This window comes from Schistocerca piceifrons, chromosome 4 (assembly GCF_021461385.2).
Source record: "Schistocerca piceifrons isolate TAMUIC-IGC-003096 chromosome 4, iqSchPice1.1, whole genome shotgun sequence".
Taxonomy (NCBI): Eukaryota; Metazoa; Arthropoda; class Insecta; order Orthoptera; family Acrididae; genus Schistocerca; species Schistocerca piceifrons.
The window spans coordinates 620,878,944-620,893,764 of record NC_060141.1 but is presented as its reverse complement, the minus strand read 5'-3'; the positions used below and the strand labels follow the sequence as shown (position 1 = coordinate 620,893,764).

The 14,821-nt window shown below is 41.4% G+C and overlaps 1 protein-coding gene across 1 annotated transcript in view; it reads right to left on the bottom strand.

Annotated features, from left to right (window-relative positions):
* Positions 1-9,884, bottom strand: part of LOC124796069 (synaptic vesicle glycoprotein 2A-like) — a 121,949-nt gene extending 112,065 nt beyond the window's left edge. Inside the window, exon 1 of the mRNA XM_047260155.1 lies at positions 9,860-9,884. Coding sequence (XP_047116111.1) covers positions 9,860-9,884 — 25 coding nt within the window. The remainder of the gene's footprint in view (positions 1-9,859) is intronic.
* Between the last annotated feature and the right edge of the window lie 4,937 nt (positions 9,885-14,821).

Sequence of the window (14,821 nt, the reverse complement as noted above, 5' to 3'; positions counted from 1 at the left end):
ATACTGTACATCCACTTACACTTACACTTGCTCTTCATGCTATACAACAACTGCCGGGGCCAGCAAAATCACCAGATCACTCGCCAGTTGAGTGCGTATGGGACATGGTGAAGTGAGAACTTGATCGTTCTCCAAAGTCTGCAAGAACCGTTGGCGAGTTGCAACGGAAGGTACAAGGTGCTTGAGACAATCTATCGCAGGAACCATTTAGCACCTTTTCAATTACTGGCATGCTAGAATACAGGCTTGCATTGCTGCCAGACGTGTACTGATGCGACTGTTTGGCCACCCTTTACTGTTACATGTGTGTTCAATTTGATCTGAATTTCATATCACATACTCCTACAATGATAAACTACCTGTCATCACTTATCAATAAAGTGGTCTTGTCTTTGAGGATGCTGCCGTTTTCTTTCCGGCAGTAAATATATACTGATATAAATTAAAACTTTCAACCGTTGTTTCTGCCTGTATGTTCGGGCTAATCGCAGGAATTACTGTAGTGATTTTGATAAAGTTTTCACCAACAGTAGACAAAATTCACGAGGAGGTTTTTAACCACAAGAGATAGATGTAGGGCCACTCTATTGCAACTCCTGGCTGGCACAATCTAGTGCTACCAGAAGGCAAGCGGGAGCTACCAGTATCACGTAGCTGACACGAACTGGCACTGTTGCAATGCCTTTTAGTAGTCCAGATGGTGCTGATTGTAGTCGAATGAAACGGCGGCGCGATAGCTCACGGTTGCCATCATTTCCACTCGAAAGCCAGTTAAATATGGGAAAACTAACATGTGCTGCTAACATCGTCTAAGTTATGTGGGAGTGATGATTGTCAATTACTTAACGTTGTTCTCCGAATTTACATCATAGCTGTGTGCATTGGCTCATTAATAAAATTACAGACAGTAGATACTTAGTACTAGCCATACAAATCTGGTCTCAATCGCTTGTATTTCAATAGTTTATATACTGGTCTTTTGGCATTTATATCTACTCGCGCAGAAGCTTCCCGTTTTTATTTGTTAATTCCAGTTACACCTCACTCGTGTTCGCTTCAAATGTTGTAATATAAGACAATCAGAATTGAGTTTAGGTACCATAGAACTCCAATAACAGTTTTTACTGCGGGACATGCCCTTGTATACATTCGAAGGGTGGTCTAAAGATGTAGCAACAATCGCAAGAACACATCTTCTTCACTTTCAGTGAGGATAGCAATGTCATCAGCAAATCTTATCATTGATATACTTTCACCTTAAATTTTAATTCCACTCCTGAAACTTTCTTTTATTTCCATCGTTGCTTCTTCGATGAACAGACTGAACCAAAGGCGCGAAAGACTACATTCCCATCTTACACCCTTTTTAATCCGAGCACTTCGTTCTTAGCCCTCCAACTTTTTTGTTTCCTCTTGGCTCTTTTGGGTATTGTACATTACCTGCCTTTCCCTACAGCTTATCCCTATTTTTCTCAGAATTTTGAACATGTTGCACCATTTTACACTGTCGAATGCTTTTTCCACTTCGACAAATCCTATGAATGAGCTCAGAATATGTTCTAAGATTCTGCAACGAACGAATATCAAAGATACTGGACAGTAGCTTCGTGGATCACTTCTGCTGCTCTTCGTGTAGACGTATTTGACCTGTAATTTTTGTTTGAGGGATCTACGGAAAATTGTAGTTAAAAGAAGACTACGTCATAATGGCGCAAGGCGCTAACATTTTATGCTTACCACCCACTTTTGCATTTCTGTGCCAGTAAAATTTTCAAACTGGCCATTGATTCCTCAGTAACGGTCATTTATGATGTAGGGAAGTAACTTTACTTTAGAAAATTTATGAAACAAAGTTACAGCAAATTAAAACACAAAAAAAGGATTATATACTAAATAGTTTATTTCAAAATTTTATGAAAACGTAACTAAAATTGTTTTAATGCCGCTACCGCCTACTGCTTACCATGAAAGCTGGAACGCTCACTAGCGGGCGGTAGGGATCATATTGCCCACCACTGTGCTAACCTATTATATTCGCGGAGACCTCTCTCACAGCTACATCTAATTCGTAAATTCCCAGCATGATAAAGGACAAATAGGTCAGCAACAAATTTTTACTAAAACTGCTATTTGTAATTCTGTCGCAGCTGCAGTGAGAAATATTCATTACTTGTGGTGTATAGTTTCGGATATGACGTCAGTTATCAAACAGGACTGATGCTGTTTGGAAAGAAGTGCTAATAATACTTTGTAGATGATTTTGTGCATGTTACACATTACTGCCGACTGTGGCTACTGGGAAATGCACTGGTCAAGGTGCGGTAAGATTCTGCAACGAACGAATGTCAAAGATACTGGACAGTAGCTTCGTGGATCACTTCTGCTGCTCTTCGTGTAGACGTATTTGACCTGTAATTTTTGTTTGAGGGACCTACGGAAAATTGTAGTTAAAAGAAGAGCTAACTCAGCTGTCGATGGAGGTGATGATTTGATAGTAGACTTCATGTCCGCAAGAAAAATAATATTTCCCACTGCAACTTCGACGGAATTACAAATAACTGTTTCACATTTAATTCAGTTGCTTACAAGTAAGCAGTTACTTATTTATCGTGTGATGAAGTCAAATAAAAGTACACGACGTCCCTGGGCAGATGTGCACAATCACACGTTCACACAATCTTGCATATCCAGATCTCGTTCCCTGAGTCATTCGATTGCTTCTTCCGATGCGTGTAGAATGTCCATTAGTGTTCCTTTGTGCGCTCGATTTGCGCGAGAGGTTTATAACACTTCCGTCTGCTACTGCTATACCATAACCTTAAAGTAGGAGGCAGGTCGTGAAATGTAACTATCTAGTTAAAACAATTATGGTATAAAGCAACAGAGCAGTGTTACCCTCTGAGAGGAATTTTGTTGTGTTGACCGAGTTGTACCTAACGGGGGTGGCTTATCGGAAATGAAAGTCAGAATTACGTAAATATTTGAACAGTAACAAACGAAATTTTTGCCTATGAGGCAAAAGATGAACGTTCTTGTTTAAGAAAGTATGTATAAGTAACTTTAATGGACAAACACAACCTATACTTGGCCACACGCAAGTGCTGACACATACATATGTTTACGGTAAGATTGAAGCTAACAGCTAGAGCAGTACAAACTCTTGGCAAAAATATGACAAAAACCGATACACACTATTACTTTCAGGGCTTGTTCAAACTGAATGGTCTTTATAACATTACTATTAACATTCACTGCAGGATCATAAATTGGACACAGGTTAAGTCTCTCTCAGTTAAATACTTTACTATTTAAAATGAGAGTTAATTGGAATCAACTAACAAGTTGCTTCTCACTATCTTTTGAATAAAGAAATTATGGTTTTCATAAATAGTGGTCTTCCCGTTACTTGTTACCTAGCATTAGCACAATCGACAAACTGTGGATCCTGTTATACTATTAATATGCACTTCCAATACATAAGAGAGACAACCACTTAGCAATCATGAACATATAATTTTCTACTATTGCAGTTTTCCACTTTTACTACAGTGAAACACAATGTTGACAAAATTGCAAGAAACTGATTCACCTTTTAGAATTTATTACAGGTAGCACTATGATCGTTAACTAAGCAAAACTTTATAAGCTTCAGTTTTAAGAGCTTTTAATCTTTAAAAGAAACTGCAAATTGTCTTTATTACCACAGTCTTCTACTTGCAAGTAAATGATTAAATAGGAGGCATTGAAACTCCACAAAACTTTAAATTAGACTGTTTCTATCCCCGGGAGCCTTTCACAAGACTACATTTACTACCTCCCACAATTTCATTAAATCCACGGTAAATCTGAATACTCTCTTCTTACCAAAGATCAAACAACATTATTTAATGTTTTGAGGCTTTCGTTTTTTTTCACAAACTAGGACACTCGGTGATCATAGTTTAAATGGAAAGGAACCTGAAAGGTGTTGTGATAGGGAAAATCAAGGTAGGTACATGAATTCAGTTATAAGTTACCTTATATTTGAGCACACTAACACATCCAATAAGCTGATCCTTCACTGTACATTATTATAGCATTCCGTTACAGTGATTGCGCAATGTGGTGGCAACTGCATGTTGGTAGGTGGATTTGCAGGCAGAATTGCTGGACTCTGGCCCTTCTTGGTGGCGATGTTAAATACCAATTCCAGAATCGTTCCAGCTATTTATCCATCCATCCGAGGCATTGTAAAGTGGCAGAAAAAGCCTCTCTCGGAACCAGCACAATATGCAACTTTTACGTGGCTGTGCACAGTTTGGTAGCTCGTCCCCGACTGGCTCTTGGTTCCACCTTTTCTACCTAGCCAACCACAACTCGCGCGCTACTAAGTTCCGTTCCCAAGGGGAACCACAACAACTTTTGCATACAGAATAACTAAGAACCCTAAGCGAGGATTAGCAATTTACATAACAGCAAACAAACATTTTAAATAAAACAGAACATTTGCACATATTGACATTTCTACAAAAAATTATTCACACAGAAATTACAATTATATACAGTAAGTTTTGTTCCCTCCAAGTGGGACAAAGAATTTAAATGACAGATATACTACATTGCATAGAATCAAGCCACGAAATCAAAGTTTTAAACCAAGAAAAGAGTATACAATTTTGTGTTATCTATTCAATCAAACACATTTACAGAATCTCAACGATGTAACATTGAATGAAACAAAAGCAAAATAAATCAGTAGAGCATTAGAGCTATGGTGTTACAGGTTGACACCGAAAGAGAACCCAACAAAGCTGTTTGCTACGTGACACGACAGTTTTCTTGATTTATAGCTTTAGTTGTGCAATATACCGATGAATGGACCAAGTGGTAAGTCGCAGTGGTTGGCACACTGGCCATTCAGGTTTAGGTTTTCAGTGATTTCCCTTCATCGCTTATGGCAATTATCAGGATGGCTATTTGAAAGGGCACAGCCGACTTCCTTCCCCGTCCTTGAAACTTTCCGAGCCTGCGCTCCGTCTCTTAATTAACAGCGATGTTGACGGAACACTAAACGCTATTCTTCCGATCTCTCTTCGGTGAATGGGTAGCTGATTAAAGTAAAACCAAAGTCCGGTGCATTTGTCTCTGTTGTTTGGCAAGTAATAAAGCTTCTTCGCACAATAGACCTTCAGTCCAGAAAGTCCCGAGACAGATTTTATTCCTGGCGTCCAAGTGACGACGGTTCAGTAACTACGGTAGCAGCTTGTACTAAGAACTGTAAACAAGAAATGTGCATTCGGTCAGTGTCTTGTGAGTGTTAAGTAGTAGAAGCGTGTCCGTAGTGTGTCAACGTTGTTGTGTCTCTACGCCTACGTCTACATCTGTACTCCACACGCCACCTTGGGGTGTATGGCTGAGTTCCCTGTGTAGCTGTATCACTTCTCCCCTTTCCTACTCCAGTCGCTTATGGTTCGCTTTGAAGAACGATTGCTGGTAAGCCTCTGTGTGAGCTCGAATCTGTATAATTTTATCTTAATGGTCTTTTCGCGAGATACACATAGGAGTAAACAATATACATACACACATCAAAAAAAGGTTTTCATCACCTCGGTTTCGAGGGTTCCGGAACCTGTACATAAATCAACAGAGATCAACATATACGTCACTTCCGCCCCTTTTATTGCTCATGAAAACCACACATTGCATGTTGTACCACCATACAGCAAGACCTTCAGATGTGGTGGTCCAGATTGCTGTACACACCGGTATATCTCAGTAGCACGTCCTCTTGCAACGATGCATGACTGTATTCGTCGTGGCATACTATCCACAAGTTCATCAAGGCACTGTTGGTCCAGACTGTCCCACTCCTCAACGGCGATTCGGCGTAGATCCCTCAGAGTGGTTGGTGCGTCACGTCGTCCATAAACAACCCTTTTCAATCTATCCCAGGCATGTTCGATAGGGTTCATGTCTGTCGACTCTAGTCGAGTGATGTCGTTATCCTGAAGGAAGTCATTCAGAAAATGTGTCCGATGGTGGCGCGAATTGTCGTCCATGAAGACGAATGCCTCGCCAATATGCTGCCGATATGTTGCACTATCGGTCGGAGGATGGTATTCACGTATCGTACAGCAGTTACGGCTCCTTCCATGACCACCAGCAGCGTACGTCGGACCCACATAATGTCTCCCCAAAACAGCAGCAACCACCTCGCTGCACTCGCTGGACGGTGTGTCTAAGGCGTTCAGACTGACAGGGATGCCTCCAGACACGTCTCCACCGACTGTCTGGTTGAAGGTATACGCGACACTCATCGGAGAAGAGAACGTGATGCCAATCATGAGCGGTCCATTCGGCATGTTGTTGGACCCATCTGTACGGCACTGCATGGTGTCGTGGTTGCAAAGATGGACCTCGCCATGGGCGTCGGGAGTGAAGTTGCGCATCATGTAGCCTATTGCGCACAGTTTGAGTCGTAACACGATGTCCTGTGGCTGCACGAAAAGCATGGTGGCGTTGCTGTCAGGGTTCCTCCGAGCCATAAACCGTAGGTATCGGTCTTCCACTCCAGTAGTAGCCCTAGGGCAGGCTGAGCGAGGCATGTTATCGACAGTTCCTGTCTCTCTGTATCTCCTCCATGTCCGAACAACATCGCTTTTGTTCACTCCGAGACGCCTGAACACCTCCCTTGTTGAGAGCCCTTCCTGGCACAAAGTAAGAATGTGGACGTGATCGAACCGCGGTATTGACCGTCTAGGCATGGTTGAACTACAGACAACACGATCCATGTACCTCCTTCCTGGTGGAATGACTGGAACTGATCGGCTGTCTGACCACCTCCGTCTAATAGGCGCTGCTAAAGCGTGGTTGTTTATATCTTTGGGTGGATTTAGTGACATCTATGAACAGTCAAAGGGACTGTGTCTGTGATAAAATAATTACAGTCAACATCTATCCTCAGGAGTTCTGGGAACAGGGGTAATGCAAAACTTTTTTTTTGTGTATTTGTTGACTCTTCTAGAAACGTATGCCCTCGGAACTTTAACAGAAAACGACACTGTGATGCAGAACCCTTTCTTGTAGTGTCTCCCACTGCAGTTGGTTGGTCATCTCCGTGTCTCTTTAAAGTTTACTAAAGGAATCGGTTATCAAGTCCTCAAGACATGCTCCAGAATGTTTTTAAGAATAGGAAAGTGTGTGTGAAACTAAACAGGACGAATGACGCGTGGACGCCTGGCTTGATTGAAGTGCAAATCGCGGACGATTCCTTTTCTGAAAAAGAGAAAAGAAAAAACATATTGTCACAGGTGAAAAGACGTGGTGTTTTCAAAACGACTCTACCCCAAAACGACGAAGTGTAGAAATTCACACGTAGACTCAACGCTTTGACGGTGTAACTGAAGTCAATGGGACGCGCAAGTTGAACAACATCCAAAAGAAGGACTTATCTAACTGTCCCACATGGTTGTATGAACGTGCTATGCATTGTTCTCAAGTAGGAGAAGACTATGTAAAAACCTGAAACACTAGAACCAACATCTTGATTTACCTCTATTTGTATGAAATCAGTCGCGAAACTTTTTCGACTGACTGGGTATGTTCGTGCAGTTGTTTGTCGTTAACCTTCCACAAACAGTTTAGGTCACGTGCTTCACCCAGAAAAAAAAAGTCGTGCAACTAATGTCCGCGACATAAAGATTAATATATACGGTTTTCGATCATTATGTTAACACATAAGAGAGATAAATAAATCAGTAAGACATTGGCACAACACACAGAGTTTGCACAACAGAGTACACCGAGTAGTTTGTTTAAAATCGTGGATTACACGCAAAAATCAGTGAGCAATGATGCTGTTCAAAGCTCAATCACCCATTTCCTGGGCACAGGTGATATTGTAATTATTATTGTGCCTTTCATTTTGTATTGTGAACATTAGGGTTATAGACATGCTCTTTCACAATACTTCATTAAAATAAATCATTAGCTGTTAAATGTGTGGTCTGTGAAGTCCGGCAGAATGATCCCACACTGCACGTTCAGTGGTCTGCAAATTTGTGGCCAGTAAAATCATAAAATGTATGTCTACAATGTGGAGCAACACCTTTTTGATGGAAAAAAACTCATCATTCGAGCCTGCAGTAGAACAAAGCTGATACTGTAATCATTCTACAAAGGAGATTGCTTACAAATCATTTGTGCGACCTATTCTGGAATATTGCTCAAGTGTGTGGGAACAGCACCAGATAACACTAGCAGGAGAGATTGAATGTATACAGAGAAGGACAGCACGAATGGTCACAGGTTTGTTTGTCCATGGGAGAATCTCAAACAGATGCTGAATAAACTAAACTGTCAGACTAATTAAGATAGGTCCTCATCTCGTGGTCTAGTGGCTAGCGTCGCTACCTCTGGATAACTGGGTGCCGGGTTCGATTCCCAAGGACTGGGTGTTTGTATTGTCCTCATCATTCCACCATCTTTCATGAAAGTAGCTAGAATGGACTGTGTACAGATTGGGAATGTGTACGGGCGCTAATGACCGCGCAGTTGAGCGGCCAACAAATCAAACATCATCATCATCATCATCATCATCATCATCATCTTGAAGACAGACGTAAACTGTCCCGAGAAAGCTACTTACGAAGTTTCAAGAACCGGCTGTAAGTGATGACTCTAGGAATGTACTACAGACCCCTATTTATCGCTCTCATAGGGATAATTACAGCACACACAGAGGCATTTAAACACTCATCGTTTCCACGCTCCTTAAGTAAACATGACCGGATGATCCCTCTGTCATGTACTTCTCAGTGATTTGCAGAGTGTGGATAAATGTAGATGTAGCCCTGTGAAGTGTGCTTCGCTTTGGAGAAACCGATGGCCACCCGCATTAACTACCATGGCAATAACGTTTGGTCGATTGGATCATTATCGACTATTGCGGACTGTAACAACTGCTGGACGGGGTACAGCGCAGCTGATTATGTCCCAGTTCAGTGCCAGGCATCAACAGCTGGTGAATAGCCACACCAATTAGACTTACCGCTTCACTATGGGATACAGGAGCCATCCCTTTTGCCGGAGGGCATCTCTCAGGCACATATTGGAGATATTCTCAGGCAGAGGTTTATATTCGATGATGGATGTGCAGATGAGGTCTTGCAAGATCCAGAATGATGAGCTGAAATCGGTCTGCAAGTTTAAATACCTGGTGTCGTACATACAGAGGGGCGGAGGACTGGAAAGCGAGATACAACACCGAATAAATTACGGTTGGAACAACTGGAGGAAAATGAGTGGTGTGTTGTGTGACAAGAAGGTGAGCATCGGGTTGAAAGAGAAAGTGTACAAGTCGGTGGTAAGGCCTGCTATGATATACGGGACAGGGACATGGCCAATCACAGTAGCCCAGGAAAGGAGGATGGAAGTGGCGGAAATGAAGATGCTGAGTGGATGTGTGGGGTAACAAGGAAGGACAGAATTAGAAATGAATTTGTTATAGGAGCTGTGAAAGTGGGACCCAGTGGGAAAAAGATACAAGAGAGCAGACTAAGATGGTACGGACACTTACAGAGAAAAGACACGAGTATATCGGAAACAAGTTGAAGATATAAAGATTGAGGGAGCGAGAAGGAGAGGAAGACCGAAGATGAGGTGGAAGGATAAGATATCTGGGGACCTAAGGGAGAAAGGATGGAAGAAGGAAGAGGCAATGGATAGAGTACTATGGAGGAGAAGGATCCAGAAGAGCAACGCCGACCCTACGCGACGTGGGACAAGGCGACGATAAAGAAGAAGAAGAAGTTTACATGTGATGAAATGGAGGGTCGGAACACTTCTTATATTGTCTCTCCACAGTGAACGATACAAATACCTGTTTCTGGATCATGGTCGTGCATTTTTTTCCTCAACTGCAACCCACAAGCGATGAATAACTTTAACAATACGTTGACCTGCCGCTCCTGAATTCTGTTGAGGACCACTCCATCGACATGAAGAGGCTTGTGCCACCTGGACTCAATCGCGCTGAGCACATTTCGAACACCATCGGGCGAGACGTGCCAGCTATGAAGCCAATTCCGACCAATCTCGGTGGTTTTGGGCGGCGGTTGAAGGACCGTGGATCCAGATGGCCTCTAAATGCTTTCAGCGTCTCAAGGAGTACGTACCAAGTCGAGTCGTGCGCCACTCTCAAGTGGAGCGTGGAAGGTACGCACAACCTGTCTCTAATTCAGTTACCCATGAGCCAATATTTACAATGTATTTTTGCATCCAATCGACTTTTATGAAGCATGCTGATGGATCAGTTCAGACAACAATCTGTAGTACAGACCAGTGACACTAAAGTATGAATCACTCACCCGTTTGCGCTATTGCAGTTTCGAAGTCGACTGGTTCATCTATCACCGTCTGGGTCCCTGCGGAAAAAAAAAATCTTTTTTAAATAATGTATGTTGTTTTGTACATCCTCTGAAACTAATCTGTAGGTATGCCATAAATTAAAATAACAAGGAGTCGAAAAGACACATTATGCTATTAGAAAACGATTAATTCTTCAGCAGTTAATTTCTAAAAATGGTTAAGTTTGTATTTAAACTAGACGTATACAAAAATAAATATTTGTGTGCAAGAAACGTATTGCACCAGAGCTCCACTCTGTATCACCACCAATCGTCTACGGTGCTAATCCAAGTCGAGCCATTCGACCATCTACAACAAAAATATTTTTTACATTTCTTTATTTCTCCTAATATCCACGCAGACTCTCGAAGAATTACACACGACCCCATTAACTGCAGAGTTGTGAAAATTTCATTTACTACACGAGATTATTCACTAGCTGTAATCTCTCTCCAGCGCTTTCTTTCTATTCCATCTTCTCTGCCCTGAGTGACTAGCAGGAGAATATCCGGAGAACTAGCAAATTAGAGGAAACGCTGGAAAAGTGCAATTTGAAGAGCTCTCGCCGAGGAAGGCATTGACTCCTGCTAGAGGAGGTGCCTTGCAACCACACATATATTGTCGCAAATAACACAAATACAAGGAGTATAAAAAAACAAGGGGCCCAAATTTCATGGCTTATTCTTCTTACGTAGAAGAAGGAAGTACATCACATGGAATTGAGATTGACAAGCTTCATTTCCTTGTTAGAATTCGTTTCATCTGTGCGTTCGCTAATCTCGCTCACTCTCTTCGTGTAATTCCTATGCGATATGCACGATAGAATCAACAGATCCGTCGCTTTCCTCGATTACAGATTCTCTAAAATTAAGCAGTTGGATTCAGTGAGAAACAAATCGCCTTACTTCCAAAGATTCTCAATTACGCTACACTTCCGCCTGGGCTATGCTAATCTGTTGCGACACCAATAGCGAACCACTAAATTCCTTTGATGTCTGCTGCAATGCGTCCTTGATAAGAACTTGTGACTGTAGAGAAATTTGCAGAATAAGCTGTCGAGGTGTCATTTTTTCGGTACCGCCATCGTCTATAAGTGAATAAGCGTCTCTATAATTAACTTCGTTACAAAGGTTATATGTTTAAATATCACAGAAATGCACCTTTTCTATGTATATGCTATTCTGTAATAGTTTAGATATTTATTTTGTATTTTATTGTCTGTTTGAGGTACTCCATTGGTGGAGTTCGCCAACGGATGTTCCTGCACCTACTAACACCGCACAGGCTGCCAAGGATGGCCTTGGAATACTCTGCAAGAGTCATCCATGAAATCTCAAGTTGATAATGCCTGTAACGTTTACGTTGAAAATCTTGTATAATCTGATGTTAGTGTGAGCTCAGTATCTGTTCGATATACAGTTCGAAAAAGATTTACATTAGAAGACTGACCGTTTGTTTCATTTTGATGAAGAAAGACATAACAGAAATTTCATGCGTTTATGCCGCCCGAACCGTTTCAGACTACAAACACTGAAATAATAAGACTTTCGCACTACCGTCTTACACGAAATTTCCTTTACAAAAGCATTCCTCTTTTCCAGAAACCTTATAATAGACATAAGTCTTCCATTCGATTGTTCTAAACTGATTTCTCGTGTTTGTACTATTTCATTTCTGTTCATAATTTTACTGCTGAATGCTTAAACGACCTGGTGTCCTCCAGATCTTTGCTTTTATTATATACCCATTATCATATATTTATTCGCGTTTAGAAGGAAAAGTCTTTCATTACATCTCGCGGAAATTTGGCATAAATCTTCCTACACTTCCTTACGATCATCCAACGGCGGTACTTTTCTGTAGATAACATCACCAGTGAACAGCATAGTTTATTGCGACTTCCACAAGGTCGAACGATAAATAAGGAGTTGTTGTTGTTGTGGTCTTCAGTCCTGAGACTGGTTTGATGCAGCTCTCCATGCTACTCTATCCTGTAGAAGCCTCTTCATCTCCCAGTACCTACCGCAACCTACATCCTTCTGAATCTGCATAGTGTATTCATCTCTTGGTCTCCCTCTACGATGTTTACCCTCCACGCTGCCCTCCAATACTAAATTGGTGATCCCTTGATGCCTCAGAACATGTCCTACCAACCGATCCCTTCTTCTAGTCAAGTTGTGCCACAAACTTCTCTTCTCCCCAATCCTATTCAATACCTCCTCATTAGTTATGCGATCTACCCATCTAATCTTCAGCATTCTTCTGTAGCACCACATTTCAAAAGTTTCTATTCTCTTCTTGTCCAAACTATTTATCGTCCATGTTTCACTTCCATACATGGCTACACTCCATACAAATACTTTCAGAAATGACTTCCTCACACTTAAATCTATACTCGATGTTAACAAATTTCTCTTCTTCAGAAACGCTTTCCTTGCCATTGAAATCTACATTTTATATCCTCTCTACTTCGACCATCATCAGTTATTTTTCTCCCCAAATAGCAAAACTCCTTTACTACTTTAAGTGTCTCATTTCCTAATCTAATTCCCTCAGCATCACCCGACTTAATTCGACTACATTCCATCATCCTCGTTTTGCTTTTGTTGAAGTTCATCTTATATCCTCCTTTCAAGACACTATCCATTCCGTTCAACTGCTCTTCCAAGTCCTTTGCTGTCTCTGATACAATTACAATGTCATCGGCGAACCTCAAAGTTTTTATTTCTTCTCCATGGATTTTAATACCTACTCCGAATTTTTCTTTTGTTTCCTTCACTGCTTGCTCAATATACAGATTCAATAACATCGGAGATAGGCTACAGCCCCGTCTCACTCCCTTCCCAACCACTGCTTCCCTTTCATGCCCCTCGACTCTTATAACTGCCATCTGGTTTCTGTAGAAATTGTAAATAGCCTTTCGCTCCCTGTAATTTACCCCTGCCACCTTCAGAATTTGAAAGAGAGTATTCCAGTCAACATTGTCAAAAAGCTTTCTCTAAGTCTACAAATGCTAGAGACGTAGGTTTGCCCTTCCTTAATCTAGCTTCTAAGATGAGTCGTAGCGTCAGTATTGCCTCACGTGTTCCAACATTTCTACGGAATCCAAACTGATCTTCCCCTAGGTCGGCTTCTACTAGCTTTTCCATTCTTCTGTAAAGAATTCGCGTTAGTATTTTGCAGCTGTGACTTATTAAACTGATAGTTCGGTAATTTTCACATTTGTCAACACCTGCTTTCTTTGGGATTGGAATTATTATATTCTTCTTGAAGTCTGAGGGTATTTCGCCTGTTTCATACATCGTGCTCACCAGATGGTAGAGTTTTGTCACGACTGGCTCTCCCAAGGTCGTCAGTAGTTCCAATGGAATGTTGTCTACTCCGGGGGCCTTTTTTCGACTCAGGTCTTTCAGTGCTCTGTCAAACTCTTCACGCAGTATCGTATCTCCCATTTCATCTTCATCTATATCCTGTTCCATTTCCATAATATTGTCCTCAAGTACATCGTCCTTGTATAGACCTTCTATATACTCCTTCCACCTTTCTCATTTCCCTTCTTTGCTTAGAACTGGCTTTCCATCTGAGCTCTTGATGTTCATACAAGTGGTTCTCTTATCTCCAAAGGTCTCTTTAATATTCCTGTAGGCAGTATCTATCTTACCCTTAGTCAGATAAGCCTCTACATCCTTACATTTGTCCTCTAGCCATCCCTGCTTAGCCATTTTGCACTTCCTGTCGATCTCATTTTTGAGACGTTTGTATTCCTTTTTGCCTGCTTCATTTACTGTATTTTTATATTTTCTCCTTTCATCAATTAAATTCAATATATCTTCTGTTACCCAAGGATTTCTACTAGCCCTCGTCTTTTTATCTACTTGATCCTCTGCTGCCTTCACTACTTCATCCCTCAAAGCTACCCATTCTTCTTCTACTGTATTTCTTTCCCCCATTCCTGTCAGTTGTTCCCTTATGCTCTCCCTGAAACTCTGTACACCCTCTGGTTCTTCCAGTTTATCCGGGTCCCATCTCCTTAAATTCCCACCTTTTTGCAGTTTCTTCAGTTTTAATCTACAGTTCATAACCAATAGATTGTGGTCAGAGTCCACATCTGGCCCTGGAAATGTCTTACAATTTAAAACCTGGTTCCTAAATCTCTGTCTTACCATTAGATAATCTATCTGCAACCTGTCACTATCTCCGGCTTCTTCCATGTAAACAGCCTTCTTTTATGATTCTTGAACCAAGTGTTAGCTATGATTAAGTTGTGCTCTGTGCAAAATTCTACCAGGCGGCTTCCTCTTTCATTTCTTAGCCCCAATCATATTCACCTATTACGTTTCCTTCTCTCCCTTTTCCTACTACCGAATTCCAGTCACCCATGACTATTAAATTTTTGTCTCCCTTCACTATCTGAATAATTTCTCTTATTTCATCA